The following is a 21096-nucleotide window of genomic DNA, read 5'->3' as shown; positions in this document are numbered from 1 at the left end:
CAGCTGCAGCCTTCAGATGGTAGGGTCAGAATTTGATGTAAACAACATGAAAGTATGGATCCATCCTGCATTGTATCAATGGTTTAGGCTGGTGGTGGTGGTATAATGCATAGACTGGTATAATGGTGTGGGGGATATGTTCTTGGGACACTTTCGGCCCCTTGTACAAATTGAGCATCGTTTAAACTAAACTAAAAAAACTAACTTGACATCCGTTTTTTTCTCCACAGATATCTTCCCAAAATCCTATTGAAGGTGAAACTATTTTTAAAGAATTGACACAGGAAACAACCTTTATGAAGAAATAAGTTTGCATTTATTGGACAAACCAAACATAAGCAAACTCGCACACAGTGTAAAGATGAGATATGTCATGGGGTGAAAATTAAATGAAGGATTTCATTCCTAAATATGATATATCCATGCAGAAAAATATAACCCAAATCCAGTATTTCTGATGCACACTCAGTTGATTAGGAACACCTTGCTAAAACTAACACCGTCTAATACAGCATTCCTCAATGAAGATATCATTTTAAGAAGAAGTAGTGTGGGCTGCTGTCCAACTTCATTACTTCAAAACGGGAACACCTGTCAGCATAATACAATGTAGTTCAACAGCATCTCACAATCTGATGACTGACATTATTCTACAGTTGAATCATCACCTCTTTAACAATATCCACACAAACTGAACATTATGAAGTCCATTAAGACTGCAAACGTTTTGGCTGTGTAAACTGACAACTGAGTTTATAATATTAGGGCATTATTACTTTAGTTAACATGATTTCTAGTAACATTTCCCATCCGGAACTTTCCTGTTAAAATCATTTGATAAGATTTCAGGGACAATGTTCCTGCATGGTGTAGACAACATTTTGGAACAAAGCTCTTCAAATATATATTTATATATTCATTTATATACTTTATACATTCTCTTTTTACTGTACATTTAAGTCTCATGCTTAGCTTGAAACTGCTATCAGCATTTATCCTCAATCACATGACAGACCAGAAAAGAAAAAAAGCGTTCAGTATTCAGGATCAATGCTGCATAGTTTCAATTTTGGAATATCAAACATTATTTCTTTGTAAACCAACAGTGTAACCATGTGTATGGGAGATGAAAAATGTATGAAATCTGTCACTTGTCAAAACAGGTCTAAAAATACACGTTATATTTCTTAGATGCAAGAAGACTTTACTCATTTGAAATATTTTGGTGATGCAGTTCATGGAAGATACTGAAGGTCATCTCCGTCTCAGCCACGGTTTGAGGCGTCTGGACAAAAGAAGTTACACATGAGAAGAGTGGAAGTTCATATCACTATATTTTTCCTCCCAAAAGAAGTGGCGACAAACTGCTGGAGAATAGTTTACAGGACACACATCGCAAATGTGAACAAGTGTATACCATAAGAAAAGCTACATGATGTTTTGGACTGTTGATGACAGTTTCAGCACAAATCACACAAACAAAACTGACATGTCAGAATAACAACAAAACCAAAGCAATAAATAACACAAGAATAAAGAGTTTTTGAAATGTTGCACTTACAGAAAAATATTACTCTGTTTATAAGAATGGTGTTGTTGCTGTCCGCTGAGAATCAAACAAAACTAAACAAAAAGACAAACAAACATGTAGGGATTCACTGCAATCTTACAACAGGATGACAGATTCTGTTCAACAAATAAAAAGGCTGTAGGACATTCTTAAGCTCACCAATTACCAAACCGTTTACATTAAGAACACTTAATAATGGTTCATGAGGAGAGCGGCACACTAGTCCTTTGTAGTAACCTCTGTCAAGGCAACAGCAGAAAACATGAAGAGGACTTGTACAGTATCTAGCCTGTGTAGCGTGGCAGAGAAGAGTGCAGGGTGCAGGGCAGGAAGATAGTTTGTAGCAGCTAAAGAAACTTTAGGTGGTGACAAAGGCCAATGCTGGCCTGGAGACTGTTTTTAGTTTCACTAGATGCACACCAAGCCAGCTAATTTCCAAAAAGGTGTGAAAACAATACGTGCCCACGTTAGAGCTTTTGTAAAACATTTCCATTCACACTGAGACAAAATGGAAACGTGAGATCCACTAACAGTCTGAGCCTGACCAACTCCACATGCAGTCTGGCTGATAGAAAACTAGAATGAGACACATTAGAGCATATACATCCATCAAGGCCCAAAAGTCTCCTTATAAAACCAAACTCAAAACATCCATGTTTTATTTGGATCTGCACCACATTGCACACACTCATAGATATCAGTCCCCTAAACATGCCTCATTTTGTTCATTAAAATGCATGAATTATTCACAGAAAAAACCTATGATAAAGATGTAAAATGCTGCTCTTATAACGTTAAAGTGAAAAAAAAACCTGGATCTTTCCCCTAATCCACACCAAAATGTAATGCCTTCTCTCCTAAAACCATGCCACATCCTTCAACCATCCAGTAGTTTTTGCGTAATCCTGCTAACCAGCAGACATACAGACAGACAATCAAATGTAGACAAAATCAACCTCCTTGGCCACAGGAGATAGGATATCGGCTTGAATTCCAGCCGTAAATGGAAGTATTAATAGGATCGAGCTCATGACTCATCTCGTTTTTGTGGATTTTTATTTTCTGAATGTAAACAGTGATTTCATTACGGTTTGTTAAAAGTACCTGCTGGTAATTCCTGTTCTGCTCACCCTAAAAGTTAGTGCAATCACTATTACCGTGAGAAAGTTGGAGCAAGCAGCCTATTGACAATCTGTGTCAATTAAAAAAATGTCATCAGAGAGATAAAGGCAACTGAAAGGTGTCATGACTTTTTTACCACACAGACACAGCCTGTCAGTCTACACTCAGATGTCTCAAGATTCATCAACTGTTTGAGAAAGCAACACATTTAGATAAAATTTGGGTTTAGTGTGGACAAAGAACCACAGGAGAGAAATTGGAGCGGGCTTAGTGTGAACAAAGAGGAGAAGTAATTTCCTCTGTTAGTCATCAACAATATTCTCATATCAAATCACTCGGGACTATTCGTCATTGGTCGTATTTAGAGAGACTAAAGAACTGCTTAAACCCATTTCAGCCAACAAACAGGGAATAGAAAAAGAATAATGAACAGTATGGAGTCTCTAAGGAGTCAGTCATCACTTTGAGCATGCTCTCAATTATTACACCAAACACTAAGACACAATGATATCCTTATTTACAGCAGATGAATTTGGAGTGGATCACTTGTAAGAGAATGTATCAAATCAAAGACAAATATTAAACCCAACATATTCAATCATGTCAAAGTACAAATTTTTTTTTAACGCCACAGCTCACTACAGTACATGTGGGCGTCCTTGCCTTTTCTTACTGTTTGGAATGGAAGTGACCGCAGAGGTGCAGATAAGGAAAATCAGTCAGAAGGAACATACAGGTACCAGAGTCCTTGGTTATTTTACCTGGGTGTTGTTGGTAGCCTTGCGTATTGTGTATGGCTTGGAGATGCTGCTTTATGCACATACAAGTCAAGGAACCAGGAGTTTTTAAACAACCATGTCCCTTGTTGCGGTTCAGTGGCTCCATTTCCTAATTAAACAGGAACTTTTATAGTTCTTCATAATCCCCATCATCTCTTTTAATTAATCCTGCTCCTCCGCCCAAAAAGTCCTCCAGTTCATCCACTTCTGTTTTCTTGGTCCGGGATTTCTTTTTCTTCTTCTCTTTGTCATCTTCTGTAGCAGCATCTTCTTTTTCCTTTTTCTTGTGTTTGTGTTTCTTCTTGGTTTTATCATCCTCCTGAAAGAGGAAGTACAGAATTAGATGGATTGACATTATACATCATTGCTTATAGTGTATAATATGAACAAAATCAACCTTACCTCTTTGCTTTTCTTCTTCTTTTTCTTTTTTTCTTTTGAGTATTTGCTTTCTTTCTCTGAAAGAGAAGCAGACATTTCATATGTGATGTATAAATGAAGCCATCAATATTGGACTTGGTCCATATCTTATGTTATGTATGTTTTGGACTTCCAAGTAAATTATTCAAAACACAAAATATTAACAAAAAAATTAATATAACATGTGCATATATATAATAATCCAGGTACCACACAGCCACTGTATTTTTGGATAGGAAACTATGTGACTATAGTTTTATTAATTGTGGATGAGCATCAAATGCAACTTGAACAAATAATTAATTATTAATCGAGAGCCATTAGTCAAGAATCGGAATCGCATAATACTGTGCCTTTCCCAAAGATTTCTTCCTTTTCCTTTTGTATTTATATAGCGCTTTTCTGGTTTTGACTACCACTCAAAGTCCACATATAAATATAATTAACTACCTGATCTCAAAAGCAGACAGTAAGTGAGTCTAATCATCAGAACAATTTCATGACTTGCCTTCCTCGCTGCTGTTCTTGGCTGCTGGAGCCTCCTCTTGGATGCCGAGGCCAAACAGATCGGTATCGTCCTTTTGTTTAAAGGAGATCACAGTGGGCTTCAGAGGTTCTTGCACTTTGGCTACCTGCATGTCATCATCAGAAAGATCGGACAGGAACTCATCCCTGATTGGAAATGCATCCTGGGAAGAACGGGGCAGTCAAAGATGATTTATTACATATAGAAATAAGAGGAAAATAAAACGGCATGTGATGCAGTGTGGCAGAAATGCAATTAAATATTACTAGTCGCTGTGTCTGTGTGCATTTTGTCTGTTTTCTATCATGTTGTGAATTCAACCGAATGGCAGATTTAATAATACCTCAAACAAAGCTCAGCAGTAATAATTATAATAATAGTAATAATACATTTACTGCATCTTGTACAGCACCTTTCATACAAGACATGCAGCTCAAAGAGCTTTACATACAATATAGATAAATAAATATATATTGTGAAAATGTAAAAAGAAGCTGTGAATTGTTCTACTTCACCGTTGCTATTTTTGGTGTGTCTGATGCTTCAGACTCAAAGTCATCCATGACAAAAGAGATAATTTGCTGGGCGACAGGGGTCTCAGGGTCTGTGTCAGAGTCCTCAGCTTTGGGTGTGTTTCCCTTCTTCTTGCCTTGTCGGGCTGGCAGCTCTGTTGCTGGGATTAAAGTGAGGGAGATGGGTGCTGTGGTCTGGCCTCTGGGCTCTGGAGCTTTAGATGTCAACTTTGGTTTTGTGATATGAATCACAGGCCTGGAAAAGCATTTGAGTATTTCACATATACAATTTTATACTTTTTTCATTCACATATTAACACTCCTCACTCCACATGTAGAACACAGAAACTGTCATGTTACATTGTCCTTTACACAACTTTATGTGGCAGATGTAAATGCAAGTAAATCTACGCATGGGCATTAAACTCAACTAGGGTTTACAGAAGGACTGGGAGATTCTCAATTTGATCCTATCGCGATACATGGGTACCAATTCAATGTATATTGCCATGCTAGAAGAATTATGATATGATATTACGATTTCTGCAATTTTTGTATTCTGATTCAACATTAGAACATGGGAAAATGTTGAATCTAATGCTCCACTTGATATAAATCCATTGCCATTATTGACAATCTAGGTTGGTAGGCGATAGGCCAATATAGAAATATTTAAACTTATAGTTAAATACAGTTAAAGAAAAATAAACTGTTGTGATTAAGTTACAAAATGAATTTAATCAATTACTCAATCAATTATTTTTTTTAAAGTACATATTTTGTATCTGGCAGGACATGTTCATACAGTGTTTGTAAACTTAGCAAAGTGTTAATAAATTAGTGGTGTAAAAGAGTGAGAGATTTTATAGATATTTCAAAGATATTTCTTTCATTTCTATTTCTCTCTCTGCTAATCTTCTTTTTGCTTTATCTGTTTTTCTTTGTAAAGAATTGTGTATCATACATCCACCCAGTATTAAATAACAAGTAGCAATAATCCCCTGGTGGTGTTGGTTTTAATTTAACAAACATGCTAAAAGTCACATATCTTTCCTTTAATTCCATGCAAGGCTCTGACATGGAAATCCACCCTCAATACCAGAGCATTTACATTGGATTCTGATAAATTCTTGCAGTGAAGACCTGTATTGTTCTGAAAAAAGACTTACGCCTTCAGTTCAGGTTCACTGTCCAGGTCTTGGTCCTGTTTGATGGTGAGGGCTGCTGGTACTCCCTCCTCCTCGTCACTGGTTAGAGTGATATCTTTACTGGGAGGCAGGGTCTTAGGCTGAGGAAGACTGGGCTCAGTGTCGTCAGGGTCAAGCTCATCCTGGAAACCAGACACCATGGGGTTTCCTCTGCCTTCACCATCACTGGAACAAAGAAAAAGATAACTGCTCTTTTCAGTAATTTCATACCCAACTGCAAATAACTATAGATTTTTCATCATGATTTTCATCATGATACAAGCTAACACTCACTAATTTCAAGGTTTATAGTTACAACAAGATGAAATGGACAAATTCTTCCTTTCTGAGGATTAACTACTAACAAATAGCTCACCTGTCACTGTCCACAGCTCGAGCGGGTGCAGGTTGAGGAACCCTGTTCTTCGAGGGCAGGCTGTCCTCCAGGAAACTCTTGTCCAGTCTCTCATCTGGCACAAAATCATCCACACTCTGAACCTGAAGAGGACACACCGGTGCAGCAGGATCCTCTGAGGAAAACATAGAGGCAAATGAATGTGAGTAGCAATCAAATAGTTCAAATTAATCAAAAACTGCAATTTAATTAATAAGCTCTCAACTCCCCACTTTTGTACAACTTTTTTAAATCTAACAAAGGTGTAGGATAAATCATGTGGTCTCAGATGAGTTTAATATAGTCTTTATACAACAAACCATCTTATAGAATACATAAATACATACAGCATGTACATTTACTTTATTCACACGTTTGATCGACTGGTAGAGAGACGTGGATGTGTTGCTAAAGAGAGAGACGACGACCTCGGAACCAAGATTCTTCTCAAACCCTCAACTCATACCTGAATGAGTTGCTCAGTTCTGTGTGAGGCAAAAAGGTTTTCAAATAATTTATCTGCAAGTCTCTGGAACAGCTCCAGATCCTAGTTGTGGCTGGCAGGGAATCAGATTTTACTCTCTTATGGTATTCAAAAGACTGATAGCTTTTAACAATTATTTCAATAGCAGCACACATTTCATCTCTGCTACTAGTTGGATGTTGACAAATGACTGTGTTAGTTATGAAAGGAGGAGACTCACCTGACGCAGGAACAGGAGCATCAGCAGCAGCTGATGGACCAAACCAGCGAGACATGAAGCTGCGTTTCTGGAAGGACAACACATTAGATGCTGCAGAGGCCTGTTGGTGCTCGGGAGACTGAGCTGATGGTTTTGACTCAGCAGTAGGTGAAGCTGCCCCGCTAACCACCGCGGTGGGAGGTGGAGGAGAGGACACTGACACAGACCGTGACTGTGGGAGCACTTGGGAGGGGATGGGGGGCTGAGGGGTGCTGGGGCTGGAGCTGCCTGTGGAGGCCCCACTGGGAGGGACAATGGGGGACTGGGAGCCTGAGGAAGAACCGTTGGCTGGACCAGGAGAGCCATAGCTTTTACTGCGAGTCTCAAAGTTCTCAAGGAAACTGTGGAAATCAAAGCAAAACTGGTTAATAAACTGTTTCACCTGCAATAATATCTTAAGTAAGGGATACAGGACAGAATGATTAGAATAATTGTCCATACAAAGAAATACAAAGCATTGGGCGAATAACTTAACATCTGTTAATCAAGAAGACCTAATTTTCACCACCTTAATATGTTTAAAACAAAGTCAGCTGAGAGCCAAGAACCATAACTGCACTTATGACAAATATATTCAAAAAAATGTTTCTCACAACGACGATGAAAACTTACAGGAAATATGATCGATACTTTTGGAAGATTGATATGACAACAGCTATCTATAGTGTTTTCAGCAGTATGGAGCCCTGAGTTCCAACCAGAACAATTTATTAACTGGTTTGCACCACAAACTGCAAGATAAAGATATAAGCAATAAGCTGGCAGAGAAGCTGGCAGAGAAAAAGAAAAAAGATAGTACATCTCATAGTTTTGATCCTCAGTTTCCTGCTGGACACAGAGCTCCTCCAGGGTGGCGTCCATGTCCAACTGGTTGGTCTCCAGCTGCCTCAGGAGGGTCTCTCTCTGTAAACACACACACACACATACCATGAATACCTGGGCACAGAGCTCAGATGAAGCCTTCATATTTCACACTGTATGCTCATCTCTGTATCATTCTGTCCCATTTACAGAACTGAATTGTCTGAATTACAGAAGCATATAAATATTTCATTCATACAAGTTGAGTGTGGAAAAACGAGAAATAAAAATGATACAAATGACAATTGCAAAAAAAAATAATAACCTGTAGCTGCAAGAAGGGGATATTGAAAAATCTGTGCAGGTATTTCAAGCCAAAGCCGTTCTTCATTGACGACTCAGCATAGTGGATGTAAGAGGATCCCATTGGTCTGTAAAACATAAGTATCACCAGTTTATTCACCATCAAAGATTATATAGATTCTAAAAAGTGTGATATTTGTACTGTATGTGGCGTGCATGTCCTATTAATCATTTAAGTATATGAACAATAAAATAATTGGCATATTATAGTTGCATAAAACTTTTTTTGGCCATTTGTTTTCTGGGGGGGGTTGTGATAAAAGATATTATCACCCTTAATTGTTATATATCAAATGAACCAAGAACAACAGGCTCATTCATTAGGAATCAAGTTTTTACTCATCTGATGAATCAAAGAAGACACACCTTTACTCTCTTAGCTCAATCTTTGGTCTCTACCAATTCAAGAGAAATATATCTATAATATATATAGCTCTTAAGCTGTTAGCTCCACTATGTTTAGCAGCTAGCCGCTACTAACTGTGTCTGCCCGCTGAGACAGCTACTTGCTGCGGCTGTAGACATGATTAAAGAGAGCAGAGTTTACAGAGCAGAAAAACTTAAAAATGAGCTAAAAGATGCAAAAAAATTCTGCAAAGCTGACAGGATCTACTCAGGTGAGATGTGATGCACTGTGACCCATTCCTCCCATAAGTAACATTAAAAATTTGACTTGAGGCACAGAAGCCCTTCGGTTGATTTGGACCAGATGGGATGATGGTGGTTCATCCCTCCTTGGACCACAGTCTGTAGGTACTGATCACTGCTGATCGGACCCACCCCACACGCTTTGCTGTTTCAGAGATGATTTGACCCAGACGTCTGGCCCTGATGGTTTGGTTCTTATCAAAGTCTTTAAAGCTGCCCATTTTTCTGGCATAAAACAAGTCGGCTAAGAGACCTGACTGTTCACTTCCTGTCTAGAATATCCCACAACATGACATGCACCTTGGTACTTGACAATTGTCTGATAGATTGTCACTAAGAATGACCCCATTTATCATACAGAGTGTAATATCATCATGATTACAAATATATTGATTAGTATAGATTAACTTGACACAGCAACATAACTGCAACAAATAAAGGCCCCTTATACTCAGATCTAACTGTATCACCATGCATTACAATAACTATAGGAATTGTATGTATTACAAGTATGGTAAATGGTCTGTATTTATTTATCTCCTTTATAGTCCTGATGACCACTCAAAGGGCTTTACGGTACAGTTTTGTGATTCACCCTTTCAAAAACAAGCACAGGTGCTGAGGCAATTTGGGGTTCAGCATCTTGCCCAATGACACTTTTGCACGCAGAGTGGAAGAGCGCCTGGGAGAGCCAGCAAGTTGTTCAATTCTCCTGAAGGACATTTTACAGAGCCAGGAAGGCATCTGTCTTTCAATACTTTCTGCTAATTTGAGAAAACAAATTATTTATCATAGACGGAGTTAATGGAAAAATTATTAATTCGTTGTACAAATAATTTTTATGAGAAATAATGTGTGTGGTTAAGGACAAGACGTCAACAAAATCCACATAAGAATAATAAATTGAGGACATCTCAAATAGAGTTATAATTGTTCTAGGAAGAGTTGGATAAAATTAAATATGTTCCCTTTTCTCTTATCTCTAATATCAAATACTTTTCTGTGGGTCTCACTCATTTTGTCCTTGCTGCTGTCATTTTCTAAACTGTTATATTTCCCTTTGTGCCACCCGTGCTTGTCAATACATCATCACATAATGAAGTGCAGATAGGGACCATATAAAACACTGTGATGGAATTGTTATTTAGTTTGTTAAAAAAATAATAAATAAATAAATAAATAATTCAACAGCTACATGACTTGAATCCAACACTGTGTCAGGTCGGTGAAACTTCCAGATTAACCATCACAGAGAGTTTTTGTCTGAAAATGAGTGAAGAATTAGACGAGTGCTGATTTCTACCTGTTCAGTCCAGCAATCAGGTCCCTTATATCATCAGGGAGGATGACACGATGCTCGCCCATGTCCCTGTGGTTTCCCAAAACACACACTGGCACATGGGTGGGTACTTTAGGCAGTTCCCTTTCGATGTAGTTAAATGTCCTGCAATTGACAAATTAAATACATCGATGTGTGCAAGGGTTAAGTTAGAGACATATAATATAGATGCTTTTGTATGTATCGAATTTACGTATTTATCAAAGACGGTTTGCTGTTTTCTGAGACACACATGTCTAAAATTAAATAAAATTGCTATAAACACTAATTTACAGGCTAGTACACTTCTGTTGTAACAATAAATACAATAAAAGTTGTAAAGTTTCAGAAAAAAATGGTTCACAAGGTATATTTTAGAGAAGCAAGAAAAAGGTTTAAACATGTTAAATGCCTATTCACTTGCACACATTCCATTGATAAATAATTTACCAGTTCAGCCCGTTATCTTATTGCTTCTGAATGTCGCAACGTTAAAATAAATGAGGGCAGAATTTATGGGGCTTAAAGGTGCTATTGTACACGTACTGTACATATCAGCACTGTTAATACAGAATATCAGGCTGTTGATGCATTTTCCTTGATGTAAACAACTTTCATGAGCATACACCAGAAACAACAATGGCAAAATCCAAGATGGCAGCATGTTAGGTTGTATGTGAGTTTGTCTCTCTGGCTTTGTTCATTTTTTGTTCATTGTTCATTTTTTGCGCTATTTTGTTTCGGCTACTCATTGAGCACACTGGATTTAAGGATATTATGGACTCTGAAGGGCTAGAACAAAGGAAGCAGTAGCGGCCTTGCTAACTCCCAAGGCCTCAGCAGCAGCAGTAGCAGCCTTGCTAACTCCCAAGGCCTCAGCAGTAGCAGCCTTGCTAATTCCCAAGGCCTCAGCATCAGCAGCAGTAGCAGCCTTGCCAACTCCCAAGGCTACCTGGACTCTGAAGGGCTAGAACAAAGGAAGCAGTAGCGGCCTTGCTAACTCCCAAGGCCTCAGCAGCAGCAGTAGCAGCCTTGCTAACTCCCAAGGCCTCAGCAGTAGCAGCCTTGCTAACTCCCAAGGCCTCAGCAGCAGTAGCAGCCTTGCCAACTCCCAAGGCTCCAGCAGCAGCAGTAGCAGCCTTGCTAACACATCAAGGCCTCAGCAGCAGCAACAGTAGCAGCCTTGCTAACGTCTCAAGCCCCCAGCAGCAGCCTTGCTAACATCTCAAGGCCCCAGCAGCAGCAGCCCTGCTAGCATCTCAAGGCCCCAGCAGCAGCAGCTAGCATAGTAAACTCAGTAATTTAAAGACAATGGCATTTTTCTTAACTTTAGTATGTTTGTTGACATTTTGGGACCTGACTCCAAGGAATTGCCCCTTGGTGAGTACCACTAGCTATGTGTCGAGCATGCAAGACACTTACTATAGTGGCACTAATGCTAATGTTGCTGGGCATTTACAGCAACCACAGTCTGATTTGGTCTGGGCCTCAAACCTGTGGTCGGACCCACCTAGGGACTTACCTAAACTTCTACGTTTCTTACTCTTTCCCTTAAGGAAAGGCATTGCCTGGCTTTAACACATAAAAAAACGGCTTCAAAATGTAATGTGAGACGAGCAGTGATAATTGTACTACTCTTACTTCTGTCTGGAGATGTGCAATCAAACCCTGGTCCTGAATTGCAATGTATCCAGACTCCCGCTGATTTTAAATTAATGTCTGGTCTCAAATGTATTCATCTTAATGTGCGCAGCTTAGTAGCAAAGATGGACATGGTCAGAATTTGGGTTAGATCAACAGATGCAGACATTGTGGTCATCTCAGAAACTTGGCTGACAAAATCTATTACAAATGAAGACATTAGCATACTCGGATACAATGTTTATCGTAGTGATAGGCCCAAGAAAGGCGGTGGTGTAGCCATTTTCGTTAAATCAAGATTTGATGCTTCAATTGTTCTGTCTGAGTCTATCTCTAAGCAATTCGAATTTTTGGCATTGAAGGTGGAAATAGCAAAGTCCCTCTCTATGACTGTTGTCAGGTGCTATAGGCCTCCATCTGCCACAAAGGAGGCATTATCGTCATTGCAGCATCTTTTGTCCAAATTAAATTATAATGAGCTTTTAATGGCTGGAGATCTGAATTGGGACTGGCTAAATGCAGTTTCGGATGAATTTAAATCTTTCTGTGACTCTATTAATCTTATCCAGCTGGTCAACCTACCTACAAGGCCAAATCTTAAAAAATCTGAAAAGTCCACTTTGATTTATCTAATTCTCACAAATGTTCCTCATAAATTATTTTCCTTGGGAGTTTTCTGCAATGATTTGAGTGATCATTGTGTTGTTGCTATTTGCAGGGACACAAAGATCCCCAAACGTAAACCACGCATTATTTTCAAGAGGAATTTAAAAATGTTTAATGAACAGGCTTTTCATCATGATTTGTCTTTGGTAAATTGGGGACACATAGGTCTTCTGCCGGACGTGGAGTTAGCTTGGACATTCTTTAAGGAACACTTTGTGAAAATTGTAAATAAACATGCCCCCATCGGGAAATTCAGGGTTAAGGGACGAGATAATCCGTGGTTTTCCCCAGAGTTGTCAGATACCATCCATCGACGTAATGTGGCATGGGCCAAAGCCAGAAAAAGTGATTTTGCCTCTGACTGGTCTATTTTCAGGCAACTAAGGAACAAATGCACTACTCTTATTAAAAAGGCTAAATCTGAATATTATTTATCTGTCACAACTGAGAACCTTAATAATCCACAGAAATTTTGGAAAGTAATTAAATCTATATCTGTAAGTAAAAGTCCTCCGGCTCTTCCGATATTTGTTCTAAAAGACTCGGTCCCAGTCTATGATAGAACTGAGGTTCTAAATTGTTTTAACAATCATTTTGTATTATCTGGTTCTTTGTTTGATTCTACGGGAGCTGCCCCTGTGTTTCCCTGCACAGAAGCTCCAAGGTTTTCAGGAGAACCGTTTAATTTCTTACCTTTTACTGTGCAGCAAGTGCATCAAGCCCTCAAAACGTTGGCTAGCAGAAAATCCCCTGGACCTGATTCAATAGAGCCCTACTTTTTAAAAATAGCAGCTGATTTTGTAGCACAGCCTCTTACAATCCTTTTTAATCTCTCAATTGAAAACAAAAAAATTCCATCTGTATGGAAGTCAGCTTTTGTTACCCCCTTATTAAAAGGAGGTGATCCAGCAGCTTTAACCAACTACAGGCCAATATCAAATCTGTGTGCCTTGTCAAAAATTCTTGAATCTCTTGTGTGTGATCAGTTAAAAGAGTTTCTAACATTTAATGATCTTCTCTCACAACTGCAATAAGGCTTCAGGAAAAAACACAGTACCATCACTGCAGCTACAAAAGTGATCAATGATATATTAGTTGCTCTTGATAATAAGCAGCACTGTGCTTCACTTTTTATTGATCTGTCAAAGGCTTTTGACACTGTGGACCATGCTGTTTTAAAGCATAGGCTTTTTTGCTTGGGTTTGTCAAATCATGTAGTTTCCTGGTTCACAGATTATTTGAGTGACAGGACTCAGTGTATTAAATATGATGGTCTGTGTTCTGAATTTGTGAGTGTCCACAAGGGCGTGCCACAGGGTTCAATATTAGGACCCCTCTTGTTCATTATGTACATTAATGATTTGGGAAAAAACGTGTCAGATGCTAACATGCATTTTTATGCAGATGACACAATTATTTACTGTTTTGGATCAACTCCTGCTAGAGCTGTTGAATCTCTGCAGAAAGCTTTTGATGCAGTCCAGCACACACTCCTGCAACTAAAATTAGTCCTCAACACTGAAAAAACTAAACAAATGTTGTTTTCAAACTCTAAGAAATTACCTCAAACTGTCCCCACAGTGTCCACTCTTGAGGGAAATGTCATAGAGGTGGTTCATATCTATAAATATCTTGGTGTCTTGATTGATGATTCCCTTTCCTTCAAACCCCACATTGACAATCTTGTGAAGAAATTGAAACTTAAATTGGGCTTCTTTTTCAGGCACAAATTTTGTTTCTCTTTTGAGGTGAAAAAGCGGCTTGTCACTGCAACGTTCTTATCCAGTTTAGATTATGGAGATTTGATTTATATGAATGCCTCAGCTAAATGTCTATGTAAGATTGATGCTGTATACCATGCTTCTCTGAGGTTTATCACTAACTGTAGAGCCCTGACCCATCACTGTGAATTGTATTCTCGAGTGGGTTGGCCCTCTTTGTCCACCAGGAGGCTGGGACATTGGTGCACTTTTATTTATAAGGCCATGCTTGGGCTACTGCCATCATATATTTGTAATTTAATCACACAGAAAAGTGTTGCTTCTTACAGTCTGCGCTCAAACAATCAGATGCTTTTGTTAGTTCCATTGGCCCGCACTGAATCAGGAAAAAGGGCATTCGTCCACTCTGCTCCCACCACATGGAACTGGCTGCAAAAAGATTTTAAATTAACCGAAATGATTTCTTTGAACGCTTTTAAATCTACGATGAGATCATTTCAGACCACTTATTTTACTTGCAGATGTTTTTTATGAATTTTAATTTATTTGTAACTGTTTTTTATCATTTTAATTTCTGTTTATATGTTGTGAGTGTAATATTGTGAGTGTACATATGTTATTTGTTGCTGCCTTTTGGCCAGGACTCCCTCGAAAAAGAGGTTTTTAATCTCAATGGGACTTTCCTGGTTAAATAAAGGTCAAATAAAAAAAAATAAAAAAAACTGTCTTTCAGTACTATCGGACTTCTGTGCCGACCCAACACCAACACCGAAGTATTAAAAGATAAAATCAAGTATTTTTTTTCTTTTTTTCAACACCGTTACTCCTACAGGAGGAGAGAGTTTGATAGGGACTATTTTCAACTGCAGATTAATTCACATTTGGTGCACTGATGGATATTAAAAGCAGCACTGTGTCTGTGTGTGTGTTCATGGCTATGAAGGAACAAGTCACAACAGTGTTTTTGAACAACAATGAAGCACTGTAATGACTGATGCTTTGTTACACAGAGTACTTTAGAATTATAATTAATTGATGCTTTATTCAGGTAACTGTGGAATTTACCGAAATAAAAAAGATATTTTAACTTTAACTTAGACTACTGATCAGATAGCATAGCACATTGCAGCTCTATCTCCGAAGTTCCAACTAACGCATTGCATTTGCTGTTTAATTTATTTTAATTTTGTGTTCAGTTCATCACAAAGCATCAATTAGATTAATTGAATTGATTGTAAATCTGGTAGACATACACAGCACTATATTTTAGTGAAATATTGTCCTAATTATGTATCAAAGTAACATTCTGTTCCAACACTGTTTTTATACAGAGAAAAGGTGAATTTCAATTTCAATCCATCATCTTGCATCAATTTTAAAAGTTTTGATTTCCTTACATTTGCTGCAGAAAAAGTGTAATTTGTTAACTCATAACTTAATTAGGAATTTCTAACCATATTTTGGTTTTTGGTAATCCAATTTTTTTTTAACCATAGACCTTTGTACCACTTATTCACAACTGCTGAAATCTCAAAACTAGTTGTTTTAAAACTTTTACAACTACTTAAATGTTCACCAGAGTTGAATTGTTTCAAGTATATACACAGAAAACACCTAATACTGCGTAAACTCTATTGGATGTAGACGACGAGTGTTCTGTTGTGTAGTTTATACAAATATGAAGGCCCCTGGTACTTTCCTTCGCGAGGGACAATCCTCCAGTTTCACAGTTATGAGCCAACATGGCCGCCAGGCTGTGTGACTCAGTATCAGTGACCATCCCAGTGTCTGTACCGGCCTTGTTAAATAATCTGGCCAAGCTTAATATCACCAAGCTTTAAAGGTGCATTGTACTAACTGGCCTGACAGCTGCTAAAAAGAAGACTTCACCTCGGTCTTTCACCACGAGAGAGTTTTCACTTTGTTGGATAATATTTACCAAAAGATGTCAGTGCCGGAAACCCCTTTCTTTTCTACATTGTATGATTTATTTGTCTCCCCTTTATTTGCTTTCTTATTTAGTTTGTACGTATTTTACAATATAATTTACATCACGTTATGATATTTGATATATTTATAGGATTACAACTAGTATTTGTATTTATTGTAATTTCTCAAATATTCATTCCCTGTTATTCCTAATAAACCCAGAATTGCATTTCCTTTACAATAAAACATTTGCTTGCAAGGTGTAAATAGCAGAAAACCCTAAATGCTGAATTATTGAAATATTTCTGAATGTATATAGTAAGATACACATGGGAAAAAATTATTTAATTAACTATTGGTGCATGTCTCTTAAGACATGCAAGTGTTTAAAAAAAAATCTCATCCGGTTCCTGGTGAGCACCTTGTGATGCTTAAAATAGGAACGCTGAAATGTCTTTTCAAGGTTAGCCTTTAAAGCTGAAGAAAACGCACCACTGGAAGCTCTGAGCTTCACAGCCCCTGAAACCTTATCTGCTCATGCATATTGTAGCATTAGAGCTCACTGATGAGACAGTAGTGGAACAACAGTTCAGACAGACGAGTCTTACCACTGCTTGGTAATGTCAAACATCATGATGATTCCATTGCAGTTCTTGTATACATCCAGGAACTCAGCATCCAGGGCCACATCATCTGACTACAACACATATATTATTATTAAGCTAACTTGATTAATCACAAAATATATACAAAAGGAAACATTATACTTTTGTTTTGACAACTTATATCATTGTTTAGATCCAATAAGGGCTCTTTGGTTAATTCCATTACTGACCCACATACTTTAAGTGAGCTTTTTTGCCTGAGCACATGACAGTCATGTGATAGTCACCTCTTGGGGCTCATTCTCCAGTTTCAAGTTGTCTCCTCGCTTTTTGCCTTTTCCTGAAAAAAAAAGAGTTACATTTAATTGAGCTGGTGAGGAAAAGCTCACAATCAAGGTTTAGCTTGTTGTTGGTAACATTATTATGAGTTAAGCAAGCAGAGCAGCACAGGTGCTTTTCTTAAGGAAAAGCAACTTTCAGCTTAATTCCAACAAACTTCATCCTCTAAATACCAGCTGCTGGCTCACACTGTGCAGACACCTATGCTCTCTACATACAAAGCGCAAAGAAAAGACAAACTGTGACACATAGCCACACAGCAAACCTGGAAATAGTCAAACCTTCAGAACATTGACTTTCAGATAAGAGAGAAACTAGGCAGGGCAAGCCCAAGGCACACAATCAAGTTTAGTTCCTACACACTATAGTGGCTCTCACCTACACCTTCAGGAAGAGGATATTTTTGGCCTGAGATGAGTGCAAGAGAGGTGCAAAAAACATAAGAAAACATCAACACAGAGGGGGGGGGGGGGGGGCATCTATTTGATGTCATGAAATACTGAAACAGGTCGACAGGTAGAGGGTGTAACTTTTAAAGCAAGGTTAGCCTCAGTAGAACATCAAGTGTCTCACACTCACCTTTGTCAACCACATCCCAAACCTCCACCTTGACGACATCATCAGTAGCTGTGAGAAACAGAAAGGGTGAGGTCATTATTCATGTTCTAGGAACACAGATTAAAAGCATTAACACACAGAGGCTGTTAAGTGACACTAATAAGGATCCAGTAACTATAACTCTACAAGAATAAGTGTTGGAAGAAGGTTTGCTTGCTATGGACGTCCTAACAAAAATACAGACCTACTCTAAAAATAGGTCAACTAAATCTAAATGCAGTCTCTTGTTTACCTTGATATGGAGCCACTGAAATAAATCACCAACGCACAAACAGATGTCAAATACAAACCAGAATAGAAACGTAACCAAAGCAATGGTGAAGAGATAAAACAAGTCAATGTTCCAACATCTGCCAACTTACTTTTGTAATTCCAATGGATGCTTGTGGCTTGGATCTCCTGAGTGGGTATGTAGTCCTCCACAAACTTCTTGCCCTGCAGTCGATGCCATAAAGTACTCTTTCCAGTGTTTCTATCACCCCGGATGACTATTTTCACTTTGAGTAGGAAAAAAGATTATTCATTCATTTTGTCAGAAAACTGTTAATTTGATATTTACAAAGGGGAAAGACATTCTTTACGGCTGAAGCCTGCAACTTCTACTTACTATTATACTGAACCCCCTTGGCGAAGCGCCTCTGCAGACTTTGGTTCATCGACTGCAGGCCAGCTGGAATATTCTTGTCCCTGAGCTGGCCTGGCTCAGATCCCACCAGCTTCTTTAGCGCTGAAAACATCTTCACGAGGCTTCACAAGCTTGTACAGAAACGAGTGGTAGTAAAGTGGAACTCCCCGTTCAATTTGTCACACCACAACTGACGGTATAGAGAACCAGTGTGTGCTGACGGCTGAGGAATTCAAGGGTCCATGCTTAGAAGTGAATCTGATGCCAAATTACTGAAGATTTTCTCTGAATTAAGCAGTTGTTCTCTTAGACCTGGACGAATGTTCTTGCTTGACAGTCAGTAGTGGAGGGAACTACCATGTTGATATAAGCATCATCTATAAAGAAAAAAATAACAAAGAAATACTGATGTTATGTTTAACGGCCATTCCCTTTCAGGGTGACAGCATGACATAGACAAACACAGAAGCAGACATATTATCAAGTCTTCAATAAAATGTAACAGAAATTTACTGCCAGATACGGTAACGTTTAAAGACATTTTTCGGCAAAATAATTATACATCTATGATTAAAAACACAAAAATAAGTTTTATACCGATGTTCTGGCTAAAGCCACTTCAAATTTATCATCACCTGGAAACACACTAAACAAATAATTTGTATTATGGTAAAGATAATACTTGAGACCATTAGTCAGACAAAGACAGCATTAGGAGAGGTTACAGTTGGACTACATTACACACCAAACTAATACAAATAATCTGCATAGTAACTGATTGATGATTCAAATATTTTTGGTTCCTGCACTACACTGAGGTCTTGCATTTTCATGTCAATCACAAAGAGTAAGGACTTATGTTGTCCATCTTTTAGGGGGAAAAGTGTCTTACACTGAGGAGTTGACACAGAATCGTTTGTCTGATGAGTCTCTGAGGTATTGATAAAAATCTGCTATTCAGCTCTGTGCCACAAACTTGATGATTAAACATGACTGTCACAAAACAGGGGCGGCATTTGAGGATCTGGTCAGGTGGTACTTCTTTCAGTAAGAATCATGTGTGATCGGCTCATATGGTGAAAAGTGGAAAGCAGCGTCGTTTAGTGATACGTGTGCAGCAGAGCATGTTACAATATTCACTATGAAGATCAGCTGAGACATGTGTCTGCCGTGAACGGCATCTGTACATTGTGCCTCTCTTAAGCTGAAGGAGAAGGTAGCCGAATGGAACACTGGAATAACAACACTGTGAAATTTCCCTTTAACGTTATCCGGCTAGCATTAGCTGCGCATGCTATTAGCCGCTGATAAGAGGGATGTTTATATATTTAAGAAGCAACAACGAATAAAATGCTGTAGTCATATTAGATAACGGGCATTTCAAGGTCAGCACAGGCTTGCAACAGTGATGAGGCAGCCTGGTAAGTAACCTGCCCTGTCTAGAATGTAACGTTATCCTCTGGCTCTCGTTAGCTAGCTTCCCAGCAGATATTAGCTTAGCTTCCTCTCTACGCTCACTGACATTTAGCGGCCGCTCAACCTGGTCTCTTCCTCCAGCTGACATCATCGTCAGCGACAGATACTCACGGTTATTCAATATGTCAGCAAACTGCCGTCCCGACATCTTTTACTCAAAGCATCTGTCAGACCTCCATCCAGTCTGTGGTCCTGACACACACACACAGTAGCGACATTCCTCTGCAAAGGAGAGCAAAACCCGAGCCTGACGTGTAGCGTCACACAAAAACCTTTCACTTCCGTAAACATCTTCAAAATAAAGCTAATGTTTCAGCTCCAACAAGACACAATTCCCTCAAACACACACGTACACGCACACACACACACGCACACACGCACGCACGCACACACACACACACACACACACACACACACACACACACACACACACACACACACACGGAGTGATCTCAGTTCAGGTTTGCCTTAAGCCATCATTTTAGATGGATATGGTTAGTCGGCATCCAGATTCTGAAGGACAACCAAAACCACGGTTTTTAAGTTCATCTTGTGAAACTGGCATATTTGTGATATATAAAAAATACCAGAATATATGGGCACATAATAGTCAAAAGCAGACCTTCTTGTTGTAGTGCTTTAATGGGAGCAGATTAAAACCTGCTATTATCTACTGGAGGACACAATCTGTGAAACATACAGACCTAAAATCCCATAGTTACCAAATTTAAGCACCAAAAGAGTAACATTACTTTGATACTGGCAAGAGGGATGGGTGCAATTGTAACACTCAGAACGGGGTTGAGACATCTTTAGTATGTATTAGATGAGCACAAAATCAATTTATCCTCGTTATTATGTTTCTGCACATCATAAAGCTAAAAACAAACACATCCATTATTTTGAAAATAAAATTACAACATTTCCGGGATGCAACTAAGTATTGCTAACTTGCTGCAGCTCCAGTGGTCCAATTCATGGAGTCACTTCCTGATAATACATACGGGCTTAAATATTATTATTCCTGATAGAAAAAAAAATCTATAAATGTGGCAATTTAAACTAGCCGAGCTGAACTGAACTGCAAATCCGA

General features: G+C 38.6%; 1 protein-coding gene across 2 annotated transcripts; it reads right to left on the bottom strand.

The window, feature by feature from the left end:
• Nucleotides 1–293: 293 nt before the first annotated feature.
• Nucleotides 294–20218, bottom strand: rabl6b (RAB, member RAS oncogene family-like 6b). Of its 2 annotated transcripts, XM_061071441.1 has the most exons (17): nucleotides 20115–20218; nucleotides 18510–18904; nucleotides 18265–18399; nucleotides 17864–17911; nucleotides 17663–17692; nucleotides 17233–17285; nucleotides 16949–17037; nucleotides 10369–10509; nucleotides 8380–8485; nucleotides 8053–8156; nucleotides 7215–7594; nucleotides 6493–6646; nucleotides 6099–6302; nucleotides 4933–5185; nucleotides 4400–4580; nucleotides 3874–3929; nucleotides 294–3790 (listed from the first exon to the last, which is right to left on the bottom strand). In XM_061071441.1, exons 2-17 carry the CDS (start codon nucleotides 18637–18639, stop codon nucleotides 3599–3601), a joined length of 2256 nt encoding a protein of 751 aa, XP_060927424.1. In that variant the 5' UTR covers nucleotides 18640–18904; nucleotides 20115–20218; the 3' UTR covers nucleotides 294–3598. The 2 variants fall into 2 exon arrangements, with proteins under 2 accessions (XP_060927424.1, XP_060927425.1); XM_061071442.1 differs by lacking the exon at nucleotides 17663–17692.
• Nucleotides 20219–21096: the final 878 nt, after the last annotated feature.

Source organism: Limanda limanda, chromosome 5 (genome assembly GCF_963576545.1).
Source record: "Limanda limanda chromosome 5, fLimLim1.1, whole genome shotgun sequence".
NCBI lineage: Eukaryota > Metazoa > Chordata > Actinopteri > Pleuronectiformes > Pleuronectidae > Limanda > Limanda limanda.
Note: the sequence above shows the minus strand (reverse complement) of the source record. Positions and strands in the feature narration are given on the sequence as shown.

What these genes read in the sequence shown, in the direction of transcription:
- rabl6b (XM_061071441.1), bottom strand. Translation starts at nt 18,639, where the DNA reads ATGTTTTCAGCGCTAAAGAAGCTGGTGGGATCTGAGCCAGGCCAGCTC. An exon ending in TTTGACATTACCAAGCAGTG is followed by an intron (nt 10,510 to 16,948) that starts GTAAGACTCGTC and finishes TGTCAATTGCAG; the next exon opens with GACATTTAACTACATCGAAA. An exon ending in AGTGAACCTGAACTGAAGGC is followed by an intron (nt 5,186 to 6,098) that starts GTAAGTCTTTTT and finishes ATGCTTTTCCAG; the next exon opens with GCCTGTGATTCATATCACAA.